The sequence below is a fragment of the Megachile rotundata genome, chromosome 3 (genome assembly GCF_050947335.1).
Source record: "Megachile rotundata isolate GNS110a chromosome 3, iyMegRotu1, whole genome shotgun sequence".
In the NCBI taxonomy this organism is placed as follows: Eukaryota; Metazoa; Arthropoda; class Insecta; order Hymenoptera; family Megachilidae; genus Megachile; species Megachile rotundata.
This window is the reverse complement of record NC_134985.1, coordinates 20,390,078-20,405,934: the sequence shown is the minus strand read 5'-3', so window position 1 is coordinate 20,405,934 and position 15,857 is coordinate 20,390,078. Positions and strand designations below refer to the sequence as shown.

Below are 15,857 nucleotides of genomic sequence, written 5' to 3'. Positions count from 1 at the left end.
GCGATCAAAATGTCAAATAGTTACGTTCGATAATCGATGGGAACTCGATAGTTGCTTGAATAATTAACTACGTTATTATGTATACAAAATTTAACACAAAAATTACTTGTATTAAATAATTTCTAAAAACGTAATATGGGACGAATAAATCATATTTCTTAAGACGGAAGCTAATCAATATTATGACGATAAAACGAAGCAAGATTTTAGTTCATATTTCCCTTCAACGCTTGATCCGTGAATCGGTGTTAGATTACTGATACGTATCGTTACAATTATAAACGTATTGTATAATGTTACGTAATGTTCGACGCTATTTTTTAATGGAATCGCGATAAACGGTTACAAACACGCTATGTCACCTTCCATTAATCACTGAACGAGCGAAAAATTTTAATCTATCACACGTGACTGCGCATGATCGAGCGTGCAGTCGATTCTTCGATTATCGAGCGGAGGGTAATGAATGAAACGAAAATGCGATAGGCGGGAAGTACCTTTTTTAATCTCAAAAATTAATCGTTTCTTTATTTAATACATTACATGTATTAAATATATTAATACATTAATGTATATATAATAATACATTAATGTATATATAATAATACATATATATTATTAATATTAATAATACATATATATAATACGTATACATATTAATACATTGATAAATATGTAACAATGTAATGTATTAATACATTACATATATTAAATACAACCAAAATGACGCAACATTATAATTAGATGTTCGAAACTGTAACAATTCTTGCTGACATACTGACTGCGTCGTTTTCTGGAATTCGCAAACATCATGCATAAAAGAAACGTAATCGCATCATAGGGTGCAGACGGCGTAATTCAATCGTAAGACTACGCGACAAATCAATTCTGCGAATTAAAAACTAATTCGTACGAGACGCTTGCAAATTGCATATTCATTTCATTCGATTGAAATACGAAACAAAGAAGATAGCGACATTAATTGAATAATATTCAAGATTCATCGTAGTGAAATATAATGTATCTATGCGAAACGTTTCGCAACTACTCGGTGCTGATTTATTATCAACCGTGATAGTGTTTCCTTTGGGCCTAATGCGCGTATGTTTTTAACCTAGTTGCGTACAATTTGAATAGACGCGATTACAGGGACGGAGCCGAAAGCTAAATGGCGCTATTTTTTAAAAACTTTTAATGCTAAAATACCAATATGTTTAGACTATTTTAAATACAATAATTTTAATTTTATTTTAATATTTTTATACAGAATTATAAGTGAGAGAACCTCCTCTCAGGAATTGGTCTTTTTCCCGCATGTCTGACAGACACTTGCAGTTTGGTTGGTTTATTTTTCAAATACCAGACATGTAACTCGTGCGAGAACGGTCTCGTTAGTCTTCGCAGTTTCCTTTGTCGTTCTGCGTCATTAGACACAACATCTGTACTCTTATAGCTCGCCTGCCATCGGCGATCGTTATCACAAGGCGCCGTGTGAATTTTTGGCAAATCTTGATCCTTTGTACGAGCTGCAATGGTGTTCGAATTAGAATCACAGATTCGTTTGCGTAGGAAGATTCTCTAAACGTAGGTAGGAATATTTTAGAGAAGCTGCAAAGGACACCTACGACTTTTTCGAGGAGAACAGATACGTTTGTCAACAGGTGGACTATCTTCTGGCAAGCTTTCAACCTTTGCGACCACAACTTTGAAAGTGTCCGCTCGTTCGAGGACATCCTTCATGCTCGTGTCTTCTGGATTCTGTTCAAATACAAACATTCAATCGAACAAGTATTTCAAAGTTTTCGGAATCGCTCGATAAAATTAAGTCACAAAGTTAATTGTACAGCTGAACGAGTGTTTGTTCAGACGCTAGCAAAGGTGACAACCTTGATCTATTTCGTGCAACCTGTGAATCGTAAGGTAAACAAATGCTTCTCAACTCGTGAAACAACGTGTACAAGCAAACTTTGCATGTACTCGACAATTGCGTCTTGTGATGAATGACGCGTAGGTTTCGAGAATATGTGGCATTCCGGATATTTAATTCTGCAAATACAATGTTCTCACGCCAACATTGTGACGGACAAATCGTTTAAACCCGTCCATTTTGAAAGCCAGCCTGATAATGTAAGAGATAGGAGACGAGCATTATCGGAGTTTATTAATACCTTTATCCGATGAATGACACCGGGTATATATTTCATCGGATGATCCATGTGAAGCTTCTCACTGATTTTAATATCGAGTTGATCCGCTAATTCTCCTTTATCGTACGCGTAGTCGTTGATGTTTCCTACGGGGAGACGGCTTGGTTTTCCTTTTCCACCCTTCCACCAAATCGGAGGTTCCAAGAAATGACATGGCACTTCGTCCACTCTGGGAATAATTGATGGATCATGTACAGTAGACTCTCGTTATATTACCACCGTCACGTGGACTCTCGTGCATATTTTTTGCCACCGAGAGTCTATGGCACTGAAAATAAATGACATACTTGACCGTTTCTTGCTCCTTTTCACTAGATTTCACAATGGGTTTTCTACATCTTTTAGCTAGCCGTCTCTCACGAATATAAGATAGTTCATACTGCCTCGATCGTGGGAACGTAGAGTACAAAGCTGTACAAAATTTTAATTCGTAATAGCATCAATTTATTGAACATCTTCAACCACGTGGACAGAATAGTCCAGTGAACTTGGTCCCATTAGTACTCTTTGAACCAATTATTCTGTAATATCTTTTGAAGGTTGCATTAAGAGTTCTGGTTTGATGAAAAGGGTTGAAAAAATAACGTCTGAAATTGGGTTACAAATCACTCGTGACTCATTAGCAAATTAGTGTCGTGCACAACTCGTTTCATCATAGATTGCTTCTCGGACGTACCGTTATTTATATGACCGATATTCGATTGGTCGAAATTGCTTGGCCAGAATGTATTCCTTCATTAGTTTAAATGGAGAACAATTAATATTCCAGACGGTTCTTAACTACGGAGGACCGTTCTGTCCACATAGGATCAGATAAATGACCTCGACAATGTAATCGTTACACGTAAAAAAAGATTACTCGAATGTATCGTTTATTAAATAAATACTACGAATGCAGTTACTGTATCAACATTTGTTGACCTTCAAACTGTGCAGCGAGATAAGCAAGTCAAATGTAATTCCATTTTATTTTCATTTTCTGTGGTAATATTTAAAGTTAACTTCTGTTAAAAAATTTGAGCTAACCTGAGTATTTTCATAAAAAAAAATGTAGCATTTGTCTTTCGAAAATTTGTGTAAAAAAAACTAAAAAACTTTTGCTTGAAAAGTAACGACAGATTTGACAAAAAATTATTTGACAAATTATTTGAAAATTGACAATATTTGACAAATTGATGAACATAAAATTGTGTTTAATAAATAAAAATAAATTTAGATGTCAAGGTATAAAATTATAAACCGTGATACTATAATTAGAATATAAATACGTAATACATCGTTGTCCTCCATTCAGATCTCGTTTCCATTTAGGCATCGATCCAAGAGTATCGTAAACTATCCCGTCATCCTTGCCACAAGGATACACGTATCCTCCCTTCTCTCTTTCGAGTGTCCGGTTTAAAGTTCTCGAGTCTAATTCCCGTGGCGGCGCTATCGGGTCGCCTGCAACAATTATTACACGAACATTCATCTAATTCGATCGCCTTAACTCAATTGTGACATCGTCTTAAATGCCATTAACCGAGAACGGTTCGATTCAATGATACGAGACAAATATATCTTGACCATCGCGTGTTACGTTCCATTATCGCCTACTACGAAATCAATTACATCTACTCGTTTTCGTTTTAATCGAATACTCTGATTTCTCGTTAATTCTGCACTAGCTTTTCAGCTAGTATTTTAATTAGGTTCTGTTTCAACTCTCTCGGCAAGCTGATTGATCTCATAAAATTAAGCCCTTGATATTCGTCCAACTTTCCGACTACTTGTACCAAATTAACGTAACAAGTACCGTAAATACTTTGGAAAATATAGTAAAATATGAATTCGAATAAGTCGAGAAGGGTTAAAAATGTAGTAGCGTTCTTCGGACTCCAAGAATAACATCGAGTAGGGGGAAATTGTTATCGTGCATGTTTAATCGAGATAAGAGTTATTTGAAGCGATAAACCTACGTAGGGTTCTCTTGATCGGTCTTAGTTGCTTGGCAATATATTTATGACAGGCAGTTGCTCTTCCTGGATAAAATATGCCGTCTGCCACGAAAGCCGGGGAGATATCAGTTAAGTGATAATCGAGCGGAGGTGGTTCTGGAAACTGATGCACTGTGTTAGAAAATTCGACGACTCGTACAAAGATATCTTACCATAAACATTTTCGAAATCACTGTAATTTACTGAAGTATTTTGAATTTTCTATTTGCAACACGTCATGTCGATAACACAATCGTTACAAAATCATCGACCGATGATTCATCCAAGTTTTATGGAAACTGCGCTTGTCATTGCAAACAGAGATACCTATGGGTAGCCCTTTGATAACGGAAAACCGATAAACATTACTTATCGCGTTCGAATTTTGAAGTATCTTTAGAAAACACGATTACAATGTCTTTAATTACACCATCGAGTAGTTCCGACAAATTACGAAGTAAAAATCGAAATCAATGACGCGTTGAAATCTTCACGAGCAATCGAGACTTCGCGCCACTCTTGCGAACTTCACGGAGATGCTATAACCTACTTCACCGAAAATTTGTCGTCACCGAATATTTTTAAAAATGTTCAATAACCCTCGTTTGCATTAATGGATCGTGGACATCGTTCGAGGAAGAAATCTTCGAAGGATGACAAAACCAAGAAGGTTTCATCGTCGACGACCACGTTCGGTAGCCGAGTGGACAAGTCATCTCCGGAAGTGACAGAACAATACCTCTTCCTTCTCGAGTTCTTCATCCACCACCTAACCAGCGAACGTTTGGCCAAACTAAATCAGATGTTCTTCGTCCCCACCACCATTTCCGTGGAGTTCCTAAATTTCAAGGACGAAGATGGTATCCAAATCACCCCGGTGGACCCTCTGTTCCAGCCTCAAGCCGGCGTGGCCGACGACATCGAGTATTTCTTCTCGGGTCGCTCGATACTGTTCGCCATCGATCAGTACTCGGTGATCAACAAGATCTTAGACCTGGTGATCAAACTGTGCGTGCACAAGGCAATGCCAGAAGGCGTGAAGCCTGACGTGTTGGTCGGCAAAGGCGAACTGGACATGACGATGCCCTTTTCCGCGCTGAGAAAAGAGATGCTCCAATGCTGGCACAAAATGGCGCCTCCCCCGAGGGTGTTCGAGGGCGAGGTACCTCTGATGTACAACGAGGAGGAAATTGGGAATGTGTGCATGTTCGTGAGGATCTCCGCGTTCGGGCAGACCATCGTGACCGAGTTCGAGTCGCCTCCAGAACGCACGGTGTCCTCGTACGTTTTCAAGGGTGTCGAGGACAAGTCGGCGGCGTACAAATGCCGCATCGTGGACCCGCACGTCGCCGACGTCTGCAGGGACTCGAAGGACGACCTAGCCGCCGGAGGACCTCCTTGTCGCGTGTGCGTCAAGGAGCAACACCCTTGCACCCCGTGCGGAGACCCCTGCGGAGCCACCCTGAAGCCGAACGTCAGCCGCGGAAGACAATGCGCTGGAGCGGATATACGACCGAGTCCGGGGTCGAGGTCGCCGTCGAGACCGAACTGCCATCAGGCCGGTTTGATTCAATCGAGCCGGGGGCCGGCGCAACCGTGCGGAAAGGCGGTCGTTCTGAAGGTGTCCGGTATCCTAGACACTGGCACCGACAAGAAACCTACGGTCACCGTGGCGCCAGAATGTGACGCGATCGATCCGAGTAACGTCGATCCTGAACATGACGTTTTTGTGCTGAGGATTGGGAAAAAGGGGATCGTGGGAGCTGGAGAGAAGTCGGATATACAGCTGGAGATGAAGACGCCGAAGGGCCCGGAGAGGGGCCCTCCCATCAGGTACGAGACCAGGGAAATGCAGACCGACGAGGGCAAAGGGAAGAAGAAAAAGAAGAAGAAGAAGAAGTGATTCATTTATAGATAAAATTTATGTATGTCGTATTTTGTAACTTTTTATTAAATTGAAAATGTTTAATCTTTGGCTTATTAACCCTTTGCAAACATCCTACCAGTAGTGCATAATTTTTGTTCTTTCAATGCAAGAGTTAGAGGAATGTCTTCTTAAAAATATATGCAGACACTGTTGCTTAGAATTTATTTGACCAGAAGATAGGTGTAGTTTAATCGAATTATCGATAGTGCCCCCTAGTTTCCTTCCGAGTTTGGACATATTTTAAATTGTTGGTTAGTCTACCTAAATCGATAGTATAAATAATACGGAATCAAAGAAAACATGTAAAGAAAATTCCAAGTCTGCAGATTTACTCTGGCCAAAATGGGTGAAGAGCAACAGCTCTTCTTAATCGAATTCCTAGTCGAGAAGGTTAAGATTCCTGTAATTAGGGCAATGCAGGACGAGTTACTACCAGCCTGCACCTGCGTATCTTTCCAAGTAATTTCTAAAAAACTTATTGAATCGCATAGAATGTTTCTACTAGCATCGTTTATAGATTTTAAGCTTGCCACCTGTCGATATTTGCCAAGAAGCTTTGACCGACGGTTGCGGTTGCGAGGAGGGTGACACACAGATCTTCAAGAAAGGCAAATCCTGTTTGTTCGCTCTGCCATCGATCGTACTCCAAAGGCCAGTAACCTCGTTCCCGGTGAAGTTATCCGTCTACAAGAAACTACCTCCCGGAGTACTACCGGACGTGATGCTGGTCGGTTGTCACCAGATCGAAGCCAAAGCCTTGATAAACGCCGTGTTGAGCCAGAAGGTTTTCAAGATCGCGAATCCTTGCCAGACGATCAAGGACACGTTCAAAATTACTACAGTGACGGGTCAATGCGTTGGCTCGGTTACGGTCTACATAAGGGTGTCTTGTTTCGGAAATAAAATCATCACCCAGTTTCAAGTGCCTCACAATAGGAAACCCTACCTCTTCAAAGGCACCGAAGATAGCCCTGTTTTTCAATGCAAGAAGATACCCTCTTCTTGCGATACACCGGCTCCGTTGAAGTGTACCTGCACGAAGAAATGTATTGACGGAAGTGGGGAGTCTGCTGGAAAAACTTGTTGTCAGACACCTCTTGTTGTGGCACCACCTTGTCCGCCTTTACCTGACAAGTTAAGCGACTGGGGACCACGACCTTGCTGTTCCAGTCGACAACCTTCTGCTGGGTATTTGTTCTTTTTGCATATTGCTGTGTTGGAGATTTGGGGGTAGTTGGAGATTTGGGGAGGTTGGGGAGTTCGTCTTTTTGGGAGGGTTGGAAGTTGAGAGAAGGGAAGTTTGGAGGTTTGGAGGCTTGGAGGGTTGGAAGTTGAGAGATGTTGGAAATTTGGGGATTTGGAGGGTTGGAAGTTGAGAGAAGTTGGAAATTTGGAGGTTTGGAGGCTTGAAGGGTTGGAAGTTTGGAAGTTTGGAAGTTTGGAGGTTTGGACGTTTGAAGGTTTGGAGATTTGGAGGTTTGAAGGTTTGGAGGCTTGGAGGGTTGGAAGTTGAGAGATGTTGGAAATTTGGAGGTGGAGGCTTGGAGGGTTGGAAGTTGAGAGATGTTGGAAATTTGGAAGTTTGGAGGCTTGGAGGGTTGGAAGTTGAGAGATGTTGGAAATTTGGAGGTTTGGAGGCTTGAAGGGTTGGAAGTTTGGAGGTTTGGAGGCTTGGAGGGTTGGAAGTTGAGAGATGTTGGAAATTTGGAGGTTTGGAGGCTTGAAGGGTTGGAAGTTTGGAAGTTTGGAGGTTTGGACGTTTAGACGTTTGAGGGTTTGGAGATTTGGAGGTTTGAAGATTTGGAGGTTTGGACATTTGAAGGTTTGGGGATTTGAGGATATCGAGATTGGGAACTTTAAAAATTTAAAGCAGTGTATCAACTGTGACAATATTTAAGAGCTATTCACCCAAATTATAGTAGCTTCAAAATACTAAATAATTTTCCAATACAATAATATTCGTATATTCCCAGCACACAAGGAGCAAGTTGTCCCTGCTCTTCCAAGTCGCCTCAGAAGAGTCAAGAGGATAAAAGATCTCTGTTAGGCGGATTACGCAGCACTCAGCAGAGTGATAGAAAATGCGATCCTTGTTGCGGTGCGCAACCGGTGCAAAAAGATGTGTGTCCACCATGTTGCACTGCATCCTCGAAAGGACCCAAAGGACTCAGTGATTTATTCAGTGAGCCGGCTACGAAAAAGTGTGGATGCCCTGTGAAGGAGTACAGTTGCACCTGTGGAAAGTGAAAAGATTCTTCTTTCTTGAAAAACCAGAATTCCTATATCAGTGACAGGTAATAAATCATAAATCACATTCATGACAAGTATGAACTGAGGTGATCTGAGTAAAGTAGTTTTCGATAAATTGAAATGACAGCGTCGGATTTTGTTTCGATAGTTAACCAAACATGTTTCAACATGGAACATGGAACATTTTAACATGGAAGCAAATTTTTCGTGAATATGGACAATAGACTTGGTAATTATATTTTCTTAAAATTGTGTACGTCTTCGAAAGCACGTATTAGTGAAACAGTCGTATCTATTGATGCATGCATATTTTTCAATACGTTCACCACAAAATGAGTTCCAGGAATTCAGACAAACAAGTCTATTTTCTTCGATTCTCGATCAGAGAAGCGTGTAACTGCTGTAAAGTTGTTTGTTCACGAAAATGCATTACAAAACGAGAAATACTTTCCGTAGCAATTCTAGAGCTTGTCTCGTGGTGAACAATGCATACAGTTCTGACAGATTACATTGATTTTCAGATCACTTATCCGGCCGATGTACTTATTAAACTCTTCGCTGAAGACGTGCTGATAACAGGAGGCGATATTAACGTGGTATTCGATCCGAGTAACAATGCAAGAAGAGCGTTAACATCGTCGAAAACGAGACTTTCCCGCGATTGAAACGACCGGAAGATGTAATTAAGCTGGGAGAGTATGGACGCGGAGGGTGGAAAGAAAAAGGGCAAGAGGAAGAGGAAATCTGATCGAGCCAGAGAGAAAAGGCGGCGAGAATGGGAAGAAAAGGCCGCGATACGCGAAGCGGAAGAAAAAGAACGTTTGCGTAGGTGGGAGGAATGTTGGGAAAAGAAATTTCAAGAAGAAGAGGAACGTAATAATGCGGAGTGCTGTTTGGGCAAAGGATTGTGCCTGAAACCCAGAACTCAGTCCAACATTTGGATCAACGTCGTTCGGGATAGATCTATTCAAGAAATACGTATGGCTTTTAAGTAAGTTGTTGTTGCGCAGCTTGTTGATACGGAATGAAAACAACTTTTGTTTAAAAAATTACTGGTGACGTGTTTCTATGAGCACAGGTCAGAGATAAATAGTGAACTTGTGATCCTATGAGAGCTTCAACTTTATGTAGTTGATTATTATATTAAGTACGACTTAGTTTATAAGAATTTAGACATATAGACCGTCTGAACATACTAGGTTTTGTAGACATAATTTGAGGATATAGAAATCTAAGGATTTAAGAATTTAAAAATATCAGTATACCAACATCGATCGTCGATATTAAATAAAATTAATTGCACCCAGACACGTTCCCGTCCCAAAACCAAAGCCTCCTCCGCTACCGCCATTACCGAGACAAAAAGCATCGGTTACCGTATCCAAGGAGCAAAGCAGCGTGCAGAAAGTTGACAAAAAGAGCGGTACAACGAAGAAGAAAAAGAAATAGGATACATTTCCAGTGCAGAGTAAGCGATTCATTGTGTAACATATAGCATCGTGTGTCTCTACGTACTTCGCGATTCTCGCTCCGAAATATTTCTCACTGGTGTTTCTTTATGCGCTTTTCATGTTTCTTTTCTGCCGAAACCTTTGTAAAAATATATCGGACTACAGCGACAGCGAGGCCGTCGTCGTGACATGTTATTCTCGTCGTTCGAAGTACATTCACCGAACTACCGAAATGGAAACGGTCTTGCAGCGAGAAGATTGCAGAGAAGCAATATTTTCATTAGAAACGTCGCTCGAGTTGAAAGTACGCTTATTGTTCGATAGGAGAATACACATATTGAAAGCGGCATTGTTAAACATTTACCCCTATCGGCATACTCTATTTATCTGAGATAGTCGGTATCGCGTGATTTCGATAAAGGGTATTAGGCAGATTTACTTTCGGTATAAATTTTTGAAGACTCACAAAACATTTTGATGATTTATTGAGCGATATTCGTGGTTAAATAAATTACGAGTGAGCTATGTTTATGCATTTATGATATATCGAGGTCTGCAAAATGTAAACGAATCATGTGATCTATGAAAGCAACCTCAAATGATTGAAGTTTGCAGACTTTGATATATCATAAACGCGCAAACATCCGCAGTCTAGTTACGAGACTTCGCGTGCTAATATAAATGTTGACGAGTGGTAATACAAGTCATTTGAAATAGCTAGAAGTTAAAAAAGAGAGAAAGCAGAGCGTACAATCTTTGGCAAACGTTCTCTGCGTAAACATTTGCGTGGACAATTGATATAAACTAAAATCTGTTCATTGACACGTTCCTCGAAACAAATGACTATGCAGAACCATAAGGACGTTGCACGCGAGGAGTTATTCCTGTCCTCGGGGAAAGAACAGGGCCAAGGGGAGGGACGAGAAGAGATAGGTGATAAAAGGTGACGGAAGGGGGTAAATGGCACGAGAGGAGGGATGGAGGACGAAACTGCGCTTGCTCTCTCCTCTACCACCCTCGGTAGCCGCGAATACGACGGGGTTGTAAGCCGATATTGTCGGGCAGGCGCATTGGCCGGCAACAGCCAGGGAAAAGGAAGATAACAATAAAAGAGAGCATATGCGATCGCGCCTAAACGCACGTTAACCTCGCGGCCTGGCTGGCTGGCTGGTTCGCTCGTCGCTTCCGAAAATGTTAACCACAATGAGAGAGACCGTGAAACGTAAAGCATTGTAAACGGCGCGTGATAAAAGAAACGTTCTTCATCGACTACCGGGCCCACAGATCGTCGCCCTCCGCGAGGATATACCTCTCGCGGTGGAAGGAATCATGAACAACTCACCGCAGAATACGGAGGTGGCCGGGCAACAACACCGGACCGGCGTTGAGAACAGCGACGAGGAGGAATGGAGTGGTGTCGTGGAATGTGTAATGTTATTACATCGACTCGTGTATCGAAAGAATGATTTTTATTTGCTGAAACAGCCTTCCTCGAGCAGTTTCTTGTTGCCCATTTCGAGTTGTTTTTCGTGGTCAAGGAAATTCTGTGGATTGCACAACGTGTGTTGAATCTTATTATCTGATTCTTAGTTTTTATTGTTGTTGTTATTGTTATTGTTGTTGTTGTTATTGTTGTTTGCACTCAACATTTATATTACACGAGATTTTTTTTTTTGTTTATTCATGACTATCGCGCTTTATAGATCCAGAAGTACTTAAGAAATGCATCTGATATCTGAGTTACGTTGCTTTCGTTGCGATGCTACATTTTTATCGCATAGATACGCTATTCTATTGGAATTTTTTCTCTTTTGCTAAAGCATTTATCGAACTGTGCGAGCACACCGTTGTAATGCGCTCTTCCGTAGGCTGTTCTGGAGAGGTCAAAGTCAGACCGGGTGACACGAGCGGACGAGGACAGACGCCGACGTACCATCATCGTCGAGAAGAAGAATGGCACGTACGGTTTCACGTTACAGGTAAAGTAAACCCATGTGCTTACGTTTGTCGCGAGATCACATCGAGTAACTATCATGATAAACTGCACAGAGCTATGGAATTCATTACAAAAGGGAGCAAGAAATCGAGATGGTCACATACGTGGACTACGTCGAGTACGACGGACCAGCATTCAAAGCCGGTATGCGCGAGGGTGACGTGATACTCTCGATAAATGGCCATGAAATGGACAGAGCCGATCACAAGACGTTAGTCAATTTCATAAAGAACTGTGATACTAGGATGCGGATGGTCGTGTCTTTCGAAGACTGTGTAAGAAAGGTGAGGCCAGCCTCGTGAATGCCATCGACGATCGGTTAACCACGTTGTTGAAGCTTAATTGGACACGACGGATCGACGGTTTCTTTCAGGTGGAATTGCATATGCGTTATATCGAATTACAACGTGCTCTCCAATCGCGGCTCAGTGAATTGGAGAGACTTTGCGAAAGGGAACGGTCTATTCTCATGGGTCGGTGGAAAACCCATTCACTGCCAGCACGCAAAAGAACGCCTAACAGCGTAATCACCAATAACCCCAATCAACCATCGCCCTCGTCAAGCTTCAATTCTTCCACGATTCAGTGTTGCAGACCGGCTACGTCCACGGAACATTTACTCCTCTACAATGTGGTATTTTGAAATAGAGTTTCGTCTAATATAAACCATTGAACAACTGAACTCAATTATTCCTATATACATTTGCAGTTTGCCGATGGACGACCATGCTTGGTTCCCCGCAACGCCGCCTGCTTAGTAGCCATAGGCCCTCCTCGCTCCCGCAGCGACCACCATCATTTCCTCTCAAAAATGTCCAGCGAATCAGGAGTGACCACTTCGTCGCGACACAGCTATCACCAAGCAAACGGGATGAACAGCACGCCAGCCAAGTCGAAAATGCATAAATCTTGCCAGCAACAACAACAGTCGAATACGAACGGAGAACCGACTCCGCTTCATCCTCCGCCACAGAACAGTTTATGCGTCGCATGTATTTCAAGCGCGAACCGTCGTAGAGAACACTCGGATAGCGGTAGCTTGGACGCGTACGATTTAGCCAGTCCCTGTTGTGATCCAAATTGTGTGCCCAGTCGTAGACGACGGGAGAAACAGAGGAGGGCGAGAAACGAACAGAACCACCACCAACAGCAACAGCAGCAGCAGCAGCAGCAGCAAGTACAGCATCACCACGTACAACGAGAACAATCGCAACAGCAGCAGCAACATGGTACGCACAATTGCTCACGCACATCGGGACATAGTTTGCATTCCATCACCAGCAGCGACGTGTCGACCACTGCTGACAGCGTCGCCTCTTGCTCGACCAGCCTAAGTACGGACACGCTTTATTGGGATCCAAGCGTGCACCAACGACCACCACCGTGCCTTCAGTATGCCAAGCCAAAATCCTGGGACAATCTGACTACGAAGGCATTCGGAGGCTATGGCTTTGGATACGGGTATTTGGACACGGCCACCATAAAAACGCATAGCGCCGAGAGACCAGGCAAAGGTGCCCACGGACGAGCGAAAACGCCGACCGGTACCGTTCAGAGAAGGACGAGCAGTAGTACTACCTATTCCGGAAGTTCCACCAGACATTTTCAGCCGACCAAATCTACAGAAAGTTTACTGATACCTCCACCTTATCAAACGGAGTTGGATGCGAGTCTAAGCTGCGAATGTCTAGATGGACCAGCTCCTAGGTGCATACCCATTATTCAGATGGAGAAGCACAGTAGACAGGAAGAGGGTAGCTACGTTATCAATACGCACACGCAAGTTCGACATCGCCGGTCTAGTCATTCGGATGGGAAATTAAGGGCTCTAAATAATTCCGAGGTGACGCGTCTGTAAGTCGTGTTTCTTGTTGAAAATTAACATCCATCGATGGTTTCCAAACTGTGCGCCGTTGGGACGTTGTGATGCCCATGGAAATTTAGAACTGGGTTATGTACTACGCGTTGTATTGCCCACTCGTTGTATTGCCATATGTTACATTGTGATACTTTATAATTCCCGTTGAGTAAATGTTCACGCACAATAGTGGCGCCCCTTCCACCGTCGTAAGGCACAAAGATCCAGAGACTGTTGCAATATCAAGGAAACCTTTTGACCTACCCTATATATTATCAACTCCAACAATCCCCTGCTTCTTTAGCATCGCCAGTGACGATATAACGAGAGTCTATTATTATACTGAGGGTAAAAAAGTTTGGGAATCATTGCTCTAAATAAATTATAATTAATCAGATTCTGAACGATGACATACAGACGCGCATCGAACCTATTTGCATTTAAACCTTTGTATTCAGCTTTATATCATGGCAATTAGTACTGTATTCGCCGAACGATTGATAAATAGATCACGTTTTTTGAAACTTTTTCGGACGTGTACATTGATTATGATGTTCGGTTAATTGAATTATGTCGGATTAACGAATGACGTTTTTTTTTATATCTGTTTCTGTATAATTAGTACAAATATGTCGATGTTTTCCGACACCTTTTTAAGCCTTTATTAAATTTTTATGAATAGTTGGTTATGTAATTGATTGAGAAATCATGAATCATGAGAAAACGTTAATAGTACAATTATCGTTATTATGAAAGGAATAAATTATCAAATATGTATTATTTCGACGTTAAAATGATTTGATTATTCCCTGATTCCTTGGAATGATGGAAGTAGACGTAAAATATTTATAACAAATTTTTATGAAAAACTGAAAATAAAATTCAACTTCCGGTTTCGTCTTTGTATGCACTCTTTTTATTATATTTGAAAATCGTGCTCAATGGAGACTTTCCTGTAGCTTTCTCGTAGTACCAACCAGGACGATGAAATGTACTAGCAAAATTTACTAGACACGTCTCGGTACTCTATCTATGTAATACATAAGTCTATGCTTATGCGCGCTGAATAAGGTTATATTATGATTTACTGTTTGAAACTATTATTAACAAAATGTCACGAAAAAAGCACAATGTGTCATATATTAAGCCAAATGAGCCAAAATTTCTACGTGAATTAAAAGAACAAATAGGATATAAAGAAGGACCCACAATCGAAACAAAGGTACATTTTGCTCTTTTACGTTCTTTATAACTATATTTAACATATTTATCATTTAGAAACTGTATAATATTATCAATCAGTATATACAAATATATTTTATATTTCTTAATTCATTATTTGCGTCTTATGTCTAATAAAATTGCCAAGTATAATATAACTAGTGTTTGTTTATAATCAGCATAAACAACTATTTAAATGACTTCTTAAAACAGAGGGAAGTGTTGCCAGTAGATTCAGACAATGAAGAAGAACGTGATGAAGAAAAACCAGTTGTGGTTGTATTAAATTCTGAACATTTAACAGAGGAACAAGCTGAAGCATTTAAGAAGAAAAAAGAAGAAGGTATAATTTATATCATTTCTAACAAAGATAATTGATTTATCTGTGAAAAATTAAAGTATGTATAAATACTGAATTATAGAAGAAGCTAGTGCTCCAGCAGATCTATCTAAACGAATCATATTTAGGAAGAATAAAATATCAGAAACAGAATCAGAAACTGTAGATAAACCTGTGAAGAAGAAGATAAAGAGAAGAAAACAGGAAAAGGCAGTGTTATCTTTCAATGATAACGATGAAGATTATCTTTAATATTATTTATATGTTTAGAATATTTTTTATAATGTAAAGTAACAAGCATATTTTTTATAATGTGCATTAAACATGTACATTATTGTGCATCTATGTATAATTATGTTTATAATGAAATAATATTGTACATAATAGAACATTAATGTTAAAATTTTTATGTACATGAATTTATATTTAAATGAGAATACTATTATTGCTTAGTTTTTAAGGTACACATAACAAGACATATGAAATTTTTTAATAAAATTATCTCAAACTAAATATATTAATATTTTCAATCGCGTACATAAACAAGTAATTAAAAAACGAACATTACAGGTAATAAAAATTAAATAAGGAACAAAAATTTATAATGTTCCATTTAGAATATTAGAGAAAT

General features: G+C 40.5%; 5 protein-coding genes across 8 annotated transcripts; 4 read left to right on the top strand and 1 right to left on the bottom strand.

Annotated features, from left to right (window-relative positions):
* Positions 1 to 1,269: 1,269 nt before the first annotated feature.
* On the bottom strand, positions 1,270 to 4,494 carry LOC105663831 (uncharacterized). Its single transcript, XM_076529529.1, has 7 exons — positions 4,357 to 4,494; positions 4,166 to 4,307; positions 3,483 to 3,650; positions 2,495 to 2,618; positions 2,169 to 2,376; positions 1,626 to 1,758; positions 1,270 to 1,526 (listed from the first exon to the last, which is right to left on the bottom strand). The coding sequence occupies exons 1-7, from the start codon at positions 4,363 to 4,365 to the stop codon at positions 1,270 to 1,272; spliced, it is 1,041 nt and encodes a 346-aa protein (XP_076385644.1). The 5' UTR covers positions 4,366 to 4,494.
* A 302-nt stretch (positions 4,495 to 4,796) lies between these two features.
* On the top strand, positions 4,797 to 6,152 carry LOC105661751 (uncharacterized). The gene has a single exon (XM_012295511.2). It carries the CDS (start codon positions 4,797 to 4,799, stop codon positions 6,084 to 6,086), a length of 1,290 nt encoding a protein of 429 aa, XP_012150901.1. The 3' UTR covers positions 6,087 to 6,152.
* A 1-nt stretch (position 6,153) lies between these two features.
* On the top strand, positions 6,154 to 11,761 carry LOC100878430 (uncharacterized). 2 transcript variants are annotated; one of them, XM_012295521.2, is made up of 7 exons: positions 6,154 to 6,569; positions 6,628 to 7,298; positions 8,084 to 8,404; positions 8,509 to 8,589; positions 8,882 to 9,351; positions 9,668 to 9,828; positions 11,632 to 11,761. In XM_012295521.2, the coding sequence occupies exons 1-3, from the start codon at positions 6,453 to 6,455 to the stop codon at positions 8,355 to 8,357; spliced, it is 1,062 nt and encodes a 353-aa protein (XP_012150911.1). In that variant the 5' UTR covers positions 6,154 to 6,452; the 3' UTR covers positions 8,358 to 8,404; positions 8,509 to 8,589; positions 8,882 to 9,351; positions 9,668 to 9,828; positions 11,632 to 11,761. The 2 variants fall into 2 exon arrangements, with proteins under 2 accessions (XP_012150911.1, XP_076385643.1); XM_076529528.1 differs by lacking the exon at positions 8,509 to 8,589 and having other exon boundaries at positions 6,157 to 6,569.
* On the top strand, positions 10,163 to 14,193 carry LOC100877183 (short spindle 6). Of its 3 annotated transcripts, none has more exons than XM_012295516.2 (5): positions 10,163 to 11,239; positions 11,680 to 11,790; positions 11,861 to 12,091; positions 12,181 to 12,438; positions 12,517 to 14,193. In XM_012295516.2, exons 1-5 carry the CDS (start codon positions 11,141 to 11,143, stop codon positions 13,663 to 13,665), a joined length of 1,848 nt encoding a protein of 615 aa, XP_012150906.2. In that variant the 5' UTR covers positions 10,163 to 11,140; the 3' UTR covers positions 13,666 to 14,193. The 3 variants fall into 3 exon arrangements, with proteins under 3 accessions (XP_012150906.2, XP_012150903.2, XP_003707663.2); XM_012295513.2 differs by having other exon boundaries at positions 10,165 to 11,371; positions 12,181 to 12,441; XM_003707615.3 differs by having other exon boundaries at positions 10,166 to 11,239; positions 12,181 to 12,441.
* Positions 14,194 to 14,585: 392 nt separating this feature from the next.
* On the top strand, positions 14,586 to 15,741 carry LOC100878317 (uncharacterized). Its single transcript, XM_003707624.3, has 3 exons — positions 14,586 to 14,887; positions 15,100 to 15,229; positions 15,309 to 15,741. Exons 1-3 carry the CDS (start codon positions 14,777 to 14,779, stop codon positions 15,476 to 15,478), a joined length of 411 nt encoding a protein of 136 aa, XP_003707672.2. The 5' UTR covers positions 14,586 to 14,776; the 3' UTR covers positions 15,479 to 15,741.
* The last annotated feature ends 116 nt before the right edge of the window (positions 15,742 to 15,857 follow it).

Excerpts from the sequence above, each read along its gene's own strand:
- LOC105663831 (XM_076529529.1), bottom strand. Across the intron at positions 3,651-4,165 it reads ACCGATCAAGAGAACCCTAC|GCGACCCGATAGCGCCGCCA; the intron begins GTAGGTTTATCG and ends TAATTGTTGCAG. Across the intron at positions 1,527-1,625 it reads CTGTTCTCCTCGAAAAAGTC|CTCGTACAAAGGATCAAGAT; the intron begins GTAGGTGTCCTT and ends ACACCATTGCAG.
- LOC105661751 (XM_012295511.2), top strand. The coding sequence starts at position 4,797 with ATGGATCGTGGACATCGTTCGAGGAAGAAATCTTCGAAGGATGACAAA.
- LOC100878430 (XM_012295521.2), top strand. The coding sequence starts at position 6,453 with ATGGGTGAAGAGCAACAGCTCTTCTTAATCGAATTCCTAGTCGAGAAG. Across the intron at positions 6,570-6,627 it reads GCACCTGCGTATCTTTCCAA|ATTTTAAGCTTGCCACCTGT; the intron begins GTAATTTCTAAA and ends CATCGTTTATAG. Across the intron at positions 7,299-8,083 it reads AGTCGACAACCTTCTGCTGG|CACACAAGGAGCAAGTTGTC; the intron begins GTATTTGTTCTT and ends GTATATTCCCAG.
- LOC100877183 (XM_012295513.2), top strand. The coding sequence starts at position 11,141 with ATGAACAACTCACCGCAGAATACGGAGGTGGCCGGGCAACAACACCGG. Across the intron at positions 11,791-11,860 it reads CGTACGGTTTCACGTTACAG|AGCTATGGAATTCATTACAA; the intron begins GTAAAGTAAACC and ends TAAACTGCACAG. Across the intron at positions 12,442-12,516 it reads ATTTACTCCTCTACAATGTG|TTTGCCGATGGACGACCATG; the intron begins GTATTTTGAAAT and ends ATACATTTGCAG.
- LOC100878317 (XM_003707624.3), top strand. The coding sequence starts at position 14,777 with ATGTCACGAAAAAAGCACAATGTGTCATATATTAAGCCAAATGAGCCA. Across the intron at positions 14,888-15,099 it reads GACCCACAATCGAAACAAAG|AGGGAAGTGTTGCCAGTAGA; the intron begins GTACATTTTGCT and ends TTCTTAAAACAG. Across the intron at positions 15,230-15,308 it reads TAAGAAGAAAAAAGAAGAAG|AAGAAGCTAGTGCTCCAGCA; the intron begins GTATAATTTATA and ends ACTGAATTATAG.